The following is a 12,500-nucleotide window of genomic DNA, read 5'->3' as shown; positions in this document are numbered from 1 at the left end:
CCAGTCGCCAAGGCAGCGGCGCGGGGTCCGCCGCCCCCCTGGGGAGACAGGGGCCTGCGAGGGGGGTGCTGCTGTCCGCAGCAGCTTTGGGAACTGACCGCAGGGGTCGTTACTAGGACTGTTTTTTCCTCCCTCAAAGACTTATTGGTTATCCCTTATTGAACTTTGAGACAGATAAGGCTAGCCGGATTTTCTATCCAAGTGTTTTAAAATATGATGTCTTTGAGGACAGAGAGTTCTGCCTCCGCACAGCTCACCTCGTATTCCATTTCGCTTTTTTTTTTCTTTGTGAGCTGGTCTATGCAAACGTCCAAGTGGAAGCTACACTGTCGTAGATTTGCATTCGATGTTGACAATATTTTCTGTACAAAAAGTAAAGGCAAATTGCGAGTGATTACTTTTTGTCTGAAGGGCAACCAGTGAACGTTGGCTTCTTTATTAAGGAATGGAAAGAGTCTGTTTAGTCCTCAAGATCTTTGAAGTGCTCACAGCTTCCACCAGTTACACTGATAATGGTAAAGGAACAGCTTTTCATCCCACCTGATGCTTGGTGGGATTTTGCTAGGATGTTATATTGGAGAGCATTTCAGAAGTGTAGCATTAACGTTGTATTCTATTCTCTATATCTTGCTCATAGAGGTTAGTTGGATATCTTTTCAGTTTCAAGCTGTTCTAATAACTAATATTTTGTCATAGATTAAAAATATTTGGGGTAGAAAGACTCGTGGAAAGTAAACATGTTGGTTACATATTCTTCCTTAGAAATAACTTACATTTTGGGTTTTTTTTCAGATGCAAGCATCTCTGCGTCATCATCTTTACAAAGCAAGGGGAATATTTCTTTATTGGGAAATAGGAAGCTTTTTTTTGACACTCATGCGCTGGTGTGCCTCTTCGAAGAAAATGGTAATTTGCTAGAGATAGGTAGCTATTTTTAATGTCATTTCATGAGGGTTTTTTTAGTTTACAAACTTCGTTACTTGCTTTTAGTTGATAAGTGATGTTACAGCTTCAGTTTATGGATTTTTTTTATATATATATACTAGGTAATAACATGTAGGCTTTTTCTGCTTCCCAAAGGAAACAGTAAGATTATATAACTTTGATTGGAATAATTGTTGTCCTACTGGTAATTAAAGATGATAAAGAGAAGTTAGATTTTAAGAAGTTAGAGTAGAAAACAGTTTTCAAGGTAGTGATTTAAAATGTATTAATTGGATTACTACATATTTACTATATAGTAGCTTGAATATACAGCAGTGTATTATAATAGGGTTGAATATGGACTACTGTGAAGCTTTTAGGATGGAATGTAGATACTACATAAAATGTGGCTGCTCTTATAGGTTCATGCTAATTTTGCTGATATGAGGAAGGTACCTTAAGGAGTTCAATCCAGCTGCATTGACTTTTAGCAGCTCTCCATCCCTGAAAAGAAGAGGTCCCACTGCCTTTCCCCTGCCATGGAGTTTTCTCTTTTTCTATCTGCCAACCTAATTCTTGGAAAACTCTCCAGCTCGTTAGTATTTGGGGACACTAGTTTAATGAGCTAACAGAGCATTTGCTTGAGCACCAGGACACATACAGAGTGTTAAGAGAAAGAGAGCGAGCGGATGTTTCTTTTCATAATGATTAAATCTTGTTCATGACATTACTCCTACATTTTGAATGTGGAAAAGTCGAGAGTATTTCTAGGGACAATGTTTTACAATAGTTCCCAATACATTCAGTTTGAAAGGTTTCTAATAGGGACTCAGAGGCTGGTAAGCCTAAAATCAGAGCAGTTAGTTCTGTTTTCAGTTGTTGAGTGTTGCACATCTTCAGTGGTACTGAAGATTTATGGTGTACCGAAAGCAAGTACCTGCTTTTCAGGGTCAGAATTTTTGCTTGTAGAAATAACTGCATGTGAGAGATGACATTCCATAGTACTTCTAAAAAATTTCCAGTGTTTATTCTGCTGATGTTGTAATAGTGCTGTACTACAGAAGCAGCTGTACTATGTCACAAACTTAATTTAAGGGTAAGGGAACTTGGATATACTGACTGGCTGTGTTCTTTTGTTGATGCTGGATCAAGAGGAGTACGTTTTATTACCTTTCATAACTGATACTTGTTTTAACTTGATGTTGAGTATTAGCAAGTGACATTTCTGTAAACTGTCCAGATTTAGGTCTCTCTCTGAACGTTGTTGCTTTTGTTTTGCTTAGGGTTCACTACTCAGCAGTCGGAGGTCATTGTATCTGCATTAGTGAAAATTATGAACACCAACCTGGATGTGATTTACAAGGACATGGTCACCAAAGTACAGCAGGTTAGATCAGATACAGTGGTGGGGTTAAAGTAAATCAAAACCTAGTATGCCTGCTAATGAAATATATGTTGCTATTTATTACTGTTAGACACTGTATTTTAAAAGTTTGAAGGTGAAGAACAGACATCCCTGTGTATTTATTGGCTAGTGAATTTTATCTTGAGTTTCTCAAATACTTACTGAAGTGCTGTGGTGGACTTTGAGATTTAGGTACTCTGGGTTGGTATGCAAACGACAGGTGGTTTTGTCATTTCAGCCTTATTGTAGCATGAGGTAGTATTACTGAGAAGGCATAGGAGGTATTCAGTGCATGAATTTGAATAGTTACAGGTCCTACATACATTCTTTTTTAGAATTGTAACAAAGAAGTACAGATTCCCTCAAGTTATTTGTCACCCTCTTATGTGATGCCTTTTTCTCTCTTTATGTCACAATGACCTTTATATTGTCTTAAAATTGAGCTGAATTTTTTTTATATGATGTTTTTAGGGCATGATTGGTGTAGTTGTAGACACTGATAAGATATAGGAACATATATAGTGTGGATGCTGATATTGAAATCTATCTGCTTTTTCTCTGACACATACATTGTTCATGATATCCCCTAAATCTACCCGGCATATACATCTTGGGAGAAAGTGAAGAGAACTTGCTTGAAAATGGACTGATAGTGCTGAGTATCTACAGAGATCTTTCCTGGCTCCCAGGAAATCATGTACAACTGAACCGGATTGTTAACTTTGACTTGTGAGGGAATGATTGTTTTAATAAATAATTGTAGCTAGAGGCAAGGCTTGTTCTAATACTAGTTGTGAATTTTTGGGAGGCCCTTTGTCAGGTTGTACAAAGGTAGATCCATGTAAGGAATTGGACATGACAGTGTTGAATATTGCTACATTGAGCTCTTAGACATCCGGCTCCAGAAAAAAACCTGAAAGTCAGTGTAAGACATGATTCACTGCATGTGGAACTTAAGCATCTTTGAATGGGATTCACAATATCTGGTATGCTGGAATTCTCTGATATGCAAGCTGGTCACATAGACACCGCTGACAAGAAGCATAGCAGAAGTTCAGCCTCTTGAGCTGCTCTGAGGCTGGGGTTCACAGCCCCAAGTCACCTTCTGAACCCAAGCTGTAACTTACTCATGGTAACTAGGCTGCTGTCTTAAAACATGAGAAAACAGCAGCTGATATCTTTGTAGTATAATAGTCTTGGCAGTATGGCATCTCACTAAGAAGTGGAATACCTGGATTTTGCACCACCTTCCATCTAGGGAGGTTTCAGCCCATCCTTCCTAGCTTTTAGACTCCAGGCAAAGCAGACATGGGAGTGCTTCCTCCTCCTGTGCTTAATTTGTTTCACGGTCAGTCAGGGAATGCAATGTTAAAGGGACCTTTTCTCCCATGGTTGGTTGTATTTTACAGTAAGCAGTCTTAACCTCCTAAGACCATCTTTTTTGAATGAAAGTACAAACGTTCTTTGTTTTCTGCCAAATTAAATGTTGCTACTGATGGTAGATGTTTTCTGAGACTGTTAGATTTGACCCTGAAGTGACTTTCTGCCATTAAAATTCAAATGTGCAGGTTTGTACACTATGCTAAACTAGAAGCAGTTCAGAAGGTGCATGCACTGTGAACTCGGAGCAACATGATAAACCTGTACTTCCTTATAGTCTTTGAATGCACAAGGGCTTATGCAGAGAGTGAAGAATTGGAAGGAGGTTTGGAATGTTATGGATATAGCTATTGCCATTAGGCCATAACTGTGTATGTAAAAAATGAAGTGTTATGCTGGTTAGAAATTAGAAATTTCTTGGAGAAAAAGAAATACGTGTATATATAGAGATGAGGAAGAGAAAGAACATGGAAGATTCTTTTCTGTGTTCACCAAAGATGAGAGAGAACAAAAACAAGCTGGAGACATCAGGGAGTAAGAAAAGATGTGTCCATGGCAGTATTCTTTCTATAGACTTTTTGTAATGTGTCCAGTACAATGACCCATTTTTTTTCAGTCTGGTCGTCATGTAGCATGGTGAGGCATCTCCAGATGTCACTTAGAAATATAACACTGCAACTTCAAATAGCATTTTATGACAACAGTGAAGTTAGTGTGCTGTGTCAGATTTTGTAGGGTTCTTAGTCCAGAATCAAAAGCAGGGGGTACTTATTAGAGGGAGATCTTTGGAGTAGAGAAGGCAGTCCCTGTTTGCATATGTGGTTAATGTAGATTCTAGAACAGTGTCTACAGGCTCTTCCATCCTTGAAAGTTGCAGAGAATTCTTGTTTGTCTTCTGTCTGCTCAGTATAGGAGACTGAGAAGAGCACTCGTAAGTATAGTGTATGAGTCTGAGTAGCGGAGTGAGCCCCCGTGCAGCAGGAGGTAATTACAAAAGAGTACAGTTGCACTGAGGAGTTTTGGTCTGAAAGCCAGCTTTCCACATTTAGCTCAGATACACCTCTTCCCTCCTTAATCCCTTTGATAGCTTAAGAATTTGAAGACTTGGAAGAAGCTTTCCTAGGCTATTAATTGAATTATTCTGGCCTATGTTAGCACTGTTAATTTTGTCAAACATTACCAGTGTTTGAGCTTAACTTGCTTATTTTGTCACTGTCACTTAATTTATCTTGCTTTCTGAAACTCAGATGATCTGAAATAGCTGAATTTAAAAATTTCAGGATACCAAAATAACATACCGTATTTGTAGGCACAGATGAGAAAAAGCATTATAGTTATGATATGTTCTGAGGTTTTTCTTTCCTCTTTATAAGGAAATTGCACTTCAGCAAGTAATGTCCCATATTGGTGGTGTGAAAAAGGACATGATTATTTTGGAAAAAAGTGAGTTTTCAGCACTTCGTTCTGAAAATGAGGTAAAAATCACTATTTTGGAATGTGCTGTTCTAGCACTTCCTTATTTCTTTCTAATGGTGTAAAAAAGTGTCTTGTACCCAAGGGGTTGGCTCTAGGGCCAGTACGTTTAACACCTTCATTAATAACCTTGTTGATGGGCCAGAGTGCCCCCTTGGCATGCCTGCAGATGATAGAAAGCTGAGAGCAGTGGCTGATATACCAGGAAGCTGTGCTGCCATTCAGAAGGGTCATCAACAAGCTGGGGAAATAGGATGACAGGAATCCCATTAAGTTGAACAAATGGAAATGCCAAGTGCTGCCCCTGGGGAGGAACAACCTTGGGCACCAGGACAGGCTGGGGGTGACCAGCTGGAAAGCAGCTTTGCAGAAGAGGCCCTGAGGGTCCAAGTGGACACCAGGCTGACCATGAGCCTGTGATGAGCCCTTAGGGAAAGGGGGCCAACAGCTTCCTGGGCTGTGTTAGGAGGGCTGCCAGTGGGTCAAGGGAGGTGGTCCTGCCTGTCTCCTGGCACTGGTGACACTTCATCTGGACTGCTGGGTCCAGTTCTGGGCTCTCCAATACAAGGGAGACATGAACATACTGGACAGGCCAAGAAAAAGCCAGAAACATCAATAAGGAACCGTGAGAGCTGGGACTTTAGCCTGGAGAAGAGAAGGCTTGGAGGGGATATCACTGTATAAAATATTCGAAGGGAGGGTGCAAAGAAGATAGGGACAGGCTCTGGTGTTGTCCAGTGACAGAACAGTAGGTAATTGGCAGAGATCAAAATGTGGGAGGGTCAATTTAAACACTAGAAAAACTGTTTTTTTACTCTAAGGATGGTAGAACACTGGAATAGGATGCCCAGAGAGGCTGTGGAGTTCCTATCCTAGAGATATTCAAAACCCAACTGGACATGGCCCTGAGCAACCTGTTCTAGTTGCCCCTGCTTTGAGCAGGGGATTGGACTGGGTGATCTCCAGAGAGGTATAGCTGTAGCATCATCTATTAACTATTTCATGTACCCTTTGAAAGAGATAAAGTAATAGAATAATAGAATAAAAGGACCTCTGGAGAACATTAGGTAGTTGCAGGCTGCAGTATGATTGCCATTGAGCCGTCTCTTAAAGCTGAACAAACCCAGTTTGTTCTTTCCTCCTCACCACCCACCTCCCACAGCCCCTCATCATCTTCATGGCCCTCCACTGGACTTGCTCCAATATGTCAACATCTGTCTTTTACCAGGGAGCCTAGAGCTGGACACAACACTTCCAGTGCAGGCTCACAAGTGAATATGGGGAAATAATTACTGACCGTCTGGGTTTACTGTTGTTAATACCATCCTATGCATTTGGCCATCTTTAGCATTGTGGGACATGGCTAGCTTCTATCTTGTGCTGTTGCTTGGAAATGCACAGTACTAACTACACAGGCATGTGTATACACACACATATATTTATACACATGCTGAGGACATAGAGTTAAACCATGCTTAGTTTGCTTTCCTTTTCACATTATGGGTTATAGTCACGGTTACTGATCATACAAATTTATTAGTATTTCTAGATTTTGTGGTTTTATATACAGTAATAAAGTGTGCCATTTTTTTCTACTCTCCCAGAAAATAAAACTTGAACTCCAGCAGATAAAGAAGCAAGTCATGGTAAGATATGATACCAATTTAATTAAAAATTAAAGCCTGTCTAGGTTGCTTTAAAAAAAAAATATTCAAGATTTTCTTTCAAAAGCTGTGCTTAATTGTTGTGATATATAGGATACTGAAATTGCAGCCACAGTACACTGTGGGCTGCAGCCAAGACAATTTCATGCATACTTCATTTATCATGACAGAACTGTGAATCATACAAGAGAAGAAAAAAAAATTTAACTGAAGATTTTTTTTATTTTGATGTCCTTAATCTGATTCAGAAAGTGGCTGCCATGTCATGGTTAAAGCTGAGTGAAGTTCTGCATTTAGGGCTGCCTGTTACATGTAAAGATGCAACATACTTTTAAAATTACAGCATTTACCAATTGATTTGGGTTTTGGTTTGTTTGTTTGTTTGTTTTTTTCTGTGAAGACTTACTTGTTAGCTGTTCAAAATTTAAAATAGCTTTTAAATGACATTTTAGGCCACTAAGTTTGGGACCATTATGTTTGGTCCCATTTGTTTGGGAGCAAATGATCATTTCAAGAAAACAGACTCTGTAGAAAACTCACTCTGTTAATTGTCATACAGATTCTTATCAGGTGTAAGCATCAGTACTGTGTTTCTTGAATAGCAGTCCAAACATCCTTCTATCATCAAAACCAAGATTGTCTTAAAAGTCTATTATTTCAATGGATGTGGAGTCATAAGCAGCTCTTACACAGAAACAAACATTCTTGTAAGAGTAATTAAGATTGGAAACTGGGAAACATTAACTGTTTTTAGGGAGTATGGACGTATGACTGGAGGACTGCTATTTCTTGCCGAGATGTCCATCTTAGTTGGAAGGATGGAGACCTCTTCCATCCTTAAGATTTGTCCATTAAATTGTCAAACTGTTTGGCTTGTCAAGCTAGCTGACAGTGTGGTCAAACTCAGCCTAGTGCCTCCTTGCCATTTCTTTCCTATTCTTTTCAGTTTCTTTTTGCACTGTCATCTCCAAAAGGAGAACATAAATTTGTCAAGGCTAATCCTACATGCTTCATACTGTGTTATGAAGTGCATAATGCATCTGGGTTTTCAGAATGCCATTTTAAAATACATTTGGCATCTAATTTTTGATTTGTAACTTATTTAATGGCTTTAGTTGCATATAAATGACTGTAATCCACTGGTAAAGTGTCAAGGATCTGAGTTATTTTAAAAGCTGGATGTCTTTTACTTTTAGCTGTAAATGTAGTTCTCACAAGTATGTTTGCTCATACTTGTTCCTCTAAAAGACAGACAGAATGCTGTAAAAGTTTAAGAAAATCTTATTCCTAATTTTTGATTCATCAGACTGTAATGTATTGCATTGTCATGACATCTGATTATAAACCAAAGTTCAAAAATTCAAACATAAAAATTTAGTCTAATTTTTTTTCATACTAAGTTAATGAACCCTTGACTAGTTGATGTTGGCCTACTTGAGAGACGCTTACTTGGTTTTAATAGTAGAGTCTCCCAGAATATCAGCAATCTTTTGCTTCTCTCACACATTCATCTGATCAGCAGTTTGCCTCATGACAAACTGTCAGCTGGCTGGAATTCCTGCCAGGAGGTTGCATTAAAATGGCAGCTGTCACCGAGAAAAGCAGGAATCACTTACAGCTATTGATGAAGTAAAATGCAAGTATACAGCTTATGGTAGTTTTCCAGAGTTAGATGTTTAAAAATTTTAGAAGTCATGCAATGCTTATTAAATACCTGTAACTTTTTCTGAAAGCCCTAGATGTAGTCTTTAGAAACATACTTTCTTTTACATTGGAAGGTTAGAAACTGCTTTTAAAGTTATTTGAGCATCAAGGTTGCTTCATGGAGAAAGTCCAGTTTACAGGTGTACATGAGTTTCTAGAAATCAGAGTGAGTTACGGGCTATATGGAGCAATCCCAGCATTTACAGAAGGATGTGCTTTCAATTAGTCTGTTCTCAGTGTTCTGGTTTTAAAAGTAATTGTTAGGTTTTGATTCTGAGATCCAATTCATACTATAGAATATGAGTATTTCCCAAGGGAAGAATACTTATACTTTTGAAAATTATGTACATTAATTAGAGAAGCTTGATAACTGAGATATGTAAGGAAAGGCACAATGTATTTGTCTCATTTTTCCTGCTGATGATTAAATAGAAAATCTTGCTTACTGCTTTGTCATTTTTTTCCCCTTAGGATGAAATTACCAAAGTTCGTGCAGATAACAAGTTAAACCTAAACCTAGAGAAGAGCAGAGTAAAAGAATTGGTAAGTTTTGGTTACTTTCTTCTAGAAACATCTCAACACTGAGTAATCTCTAAATTTGAGTAAGAGCATCTTATCCAAAGAGCACTTTTATACTAATCTATAGTATCATACAGCTTCAAGATGGTATTAATCCAAGTTACTCATCTTTATGCTTCTATAGCATAAGGTGTTCTGTACTGTACAGTGTTTGGGTTTGTATCTTATCTATTTTTATATTGGTTTAATATCATGATTAACACATTACACTTAAATATATTAAATATTTAATCTATGCTGACTAGCTCCTACAGTTTTTCTATGTTACTAATATATCCCTTTTTCTATTTTCACAACTGTACATATTTCATTATCATGTTTAATTTCCCTATAGCTAGAGAACTTAATAGTGTATCTAGTTTGTCAGGAAATACATACTGTGAAAACAATTGCAATTTATTTTAATTTTTTAAATTGTAACTGATACTGGTTCAGATTGGTTTGAACTTTGAAATATCTGGTAGACCTGAACTGATGTGATCTTAGAATAAAGTAGATGAAGAATTAGAAGATCAACAAGTTTTTGCATTATATGTAGCACTCTATTTAGCATTCTGTTCCCACAGAAAGCTTTTAATAGCTTTTAGGATCTCAGAGAAATTGAATCTTCTAAATTGAAAGGTCTTTTAATGACATTTTTCTATTAATATTAGTTTTTATTCAGGCCTTTTTCACAGGTGTATAGTGAATATGTAATACTTATCTCCAATCGAGGCAATAAGAACTGTTGAAGTAGTATGTGCCCCTTGAAGTTTTTTTGCAATGATTAGTTCAGGTAACAGCTGTCAGTGATTTAGTATAATGCCTAACAGTCTGTTATCCCATGGTAGATGCTTGAATAGAGTACAGTTTGAACAGCTAGAATTCTTGTTTAAAGGTTAATACTTCATGCTAATGTTTTAAAAAAGCACTATGAAATATATTAACTGTGTAGATCATAAGCTTTGCAATACTTTGGGCTTACAAAACTTATTTAAAAGCCACCTCACCAGTGATAAATTAGGCACAAGTGTTTTCTTGTATATTTCTATAGGACCTGGCATCTGGACTCTGACTGTTGTGCAGAATGCTGTGTTATTTTGCCTCCTAGAAAGAGCAAACTGCATGTCAACTTTCTCTTAAAGTTGACCAACTTTGTAGTCTGTTGTGCAACTATAAATTCATAGTTTCAATGGAAACTGCTCTTTTTTCCTCCCCAGTTTTGCTTGGCATAAGTCCTGAAGGAGAATTTCTTAATTTGTCAACATTGATGTAGTTTTTAATGTTTCAAACTTGAAATGCTTTATCTTTTAATTAGTTCATTCCACTTTAGATTTCTTGGAGAATTCTGCATTGCTTAATGAACATGTGTTTATGCTGTGATTTGTATCTGCAGTGATACAGATTTTAAAACTCAAAGTACAGTACAAAATTCCATATATATTGATGTGTTCAGGCATCACAGTGCCTCTAAGCTTGCTGTTAAGAATCCCAAGATGCATCTGACAAAACTGAATTTTCTCTACACTGTGAAAAAAATGGACTTAAGGGGAAATCTCCCTGTTGAATTTCAGGGGGGAAGTTTAACCTTGTCTTGCTCCTTGTTTTTTTATGCACTGGTGGTGTTATAGATGTGTGGTGATGCCCTGCAGTAAAAGGGTGTATTTCACTATCTTAAAACCTAAGTTTAAAATCCTTGGATCTGACCTGGAGAGTTCTAGCGACAAAACAAAACTTTCACAAACATGAACATAAGACAGAAGCTTGTAGAATATAAATTTTTCAGGAAAATGTGTATTTGGCTAACAGCATCTGTTTAAAGTAAAACAGATTAACTATTTCAATCCATAAAATTGTCTTTTTAAAATGTTATAGTTTTTTTGATAGTGGTGATCAATTTATTAATATGAGGTCCAATTCTTATGTGACATTTCACCTCAAATGTAATTTTAATTAGATTCTTTTATAAATATTCTGGTCTATATCACTTTCAAAAATGCATATTTATATGAAAAGTCTGAATTTCTTTTTTTATCCGTCTTCATTTTGCAGAATCTAGTGACTTTCATTAATTGTAGGCATGCTGTTATGTCTGTTATGTTGTTTTCTACATTTGTAGCAGCTTCCTATCTGTTTAATTTCATCTTTAGAGCAGTCAAAACTCCAAACAGAGATCTAGATCTTTAAGGAGGTTTTTCCAATACTGAAGCATTTATGTAGATTAATCAGAGTTAAAGTGGAATAAGGTTCCAGGGTGAAGAAAAATAAAGCAACTTTCCACATGGGAATGGCAACATATGAGGTTATTGCTGTGTACGAGGATTGAGATGGGTGCCTGGTGACCTTAATACTCTACACTATAGACTGGTGCTTTAACAGCTGTCTATTAATAATTGAATTGCTCCAGTAGTGGGACAGGAGCCATTATAGATGTCAAGGTAAATCATGCTTGTTCATGAGTCAGAAAGGTAAACTGCCTTAAAGATATTCTTCTTTAATTTGGATTTAACTTTCCTTGAACCCAAATAGCTGTAATTTAAAAATAAGTCACAACTTCTGATGTTCTACAAATGAATGGCTTAATATGAGATACAAATGTTCTATATTTAACAAGTATAACATGAAATGATAGTCAGAACAATACAAATTGTGAGCACATGCAGTGCTGGCAAAACATTTCTTCGATAGCTGAGTTTGATAATGTTTTAAAACTGCACCTCCCCTTCCTGAAGAAAATAGATGGTTCAGCCTTAATTGTGTTTGTATGCTCAGTGGATTAGTTAACTGTTCCAGAGTTGCTGTTTAGGATCATAGGTCTTTGTTTCTCAGAAATGCAAATCTGCCAATCTTACTTTCAGCTGCTTATTAATATATACAGTTTCTGCAAAACACAGGTGTCTGATGGACTTTTGCTTTTTATTTCAGAGGTGTGGATCAACACCTGTCTAAATTGTGCTTTTCTGAAGGACAACAATTATCCTACTGCCTCCCAAGTGTTGTCAGACAATAATCTTGTCCAGATCCAGCATTGTACAGAATTTGGAAACAAAGAAATATGCTTTTAAGTGTGGGGGAAAAAGTTCACTGACAGTATGTTGGGTTTTTTTTTTCCTTCCCCTCTAGTACTCACTTAATGAAAGAAAACTACTTGAAATGAGGACAGAAGTAGTGGAATTGGTAAGAACTTAGTAGCAGATTATTACACAACAAATCTTTTTGTACTTGGGTTGTAGACCTGGTATTCTTTTTTGAATTGTTCATGTCTTTAGGCATTTTAATGTACAAAATGTCATTGTATTTTATTATTTCCCCGTGTATTTTCATATTGGTACAGGTAACTAAAGTGTCTACAGAATAAAAAGGCTTTCATATATATATATATCTGCTGCATA

General features: G+C 37.1%; 1 protein-coding gene across 2 annotated transcripts in view; it reads left to right on the top strand.

The window, feature by feature from the left end:
* The first annotated feature begins 19 nt into the window (after positions 1 to 19).
* MCUR1 (mitochondrial calcium uniporter regulator 1) overlaps positions 20 to 12,500 on the top strand; it is a 22,032-nt gene continuing 9,551 nt past the window's right edge. For both annotated transcript variants that reach the window (XR_003397806.1, XM_026842973.1), the window contains exons 1-6: positions 20 to 906; positions 2,208 to 2,311; positions 5,083 to 5,184; positions 6,787 to 6,828; positions 9,022 to 9,093; positions 12,232 to 12,285. Coding sequence is in view for 1 of the 2 variants with exons in the window: in XM_026842973.1 (XP_026698774.1) it covers positions 738 to 906; positions 2,208 to 2,311; positions 5,083 to 5,184; positions 6,787 to 6,828; positions 9,022 to 9,093; positions 12,232 to 12,285 (543 nt within the window). In the remaining variant the exon portion in view is untranslated. The remainder of the gene's footprint in view (positions 907 to 2,207; positions 2,312 to 5,082; positions 5,185 to 6,786; positions 6,829 to 9,021; positions 9,094 to 12,231; positions 12,286 to 12,500) is intronic.

This window comes from Athene cunicularia (assembly GCF_003259725.1).
Source record: "Athene cunicularia isolate RWA chromosome 2 unlocalized genomic scaffold, athCun1 chr2_part1, whole genome shotgun sequence".
Classification (NCBI taxonomy): domain Eukaryota; kingdom Metazoa; phylum Chordata; class Aves; order Strigiformes; family Strigidae; genus Athene; species Athene cunicularia.
This window is presented reverse-complemented; position numbering and strand designations above follow the sequence as displayed.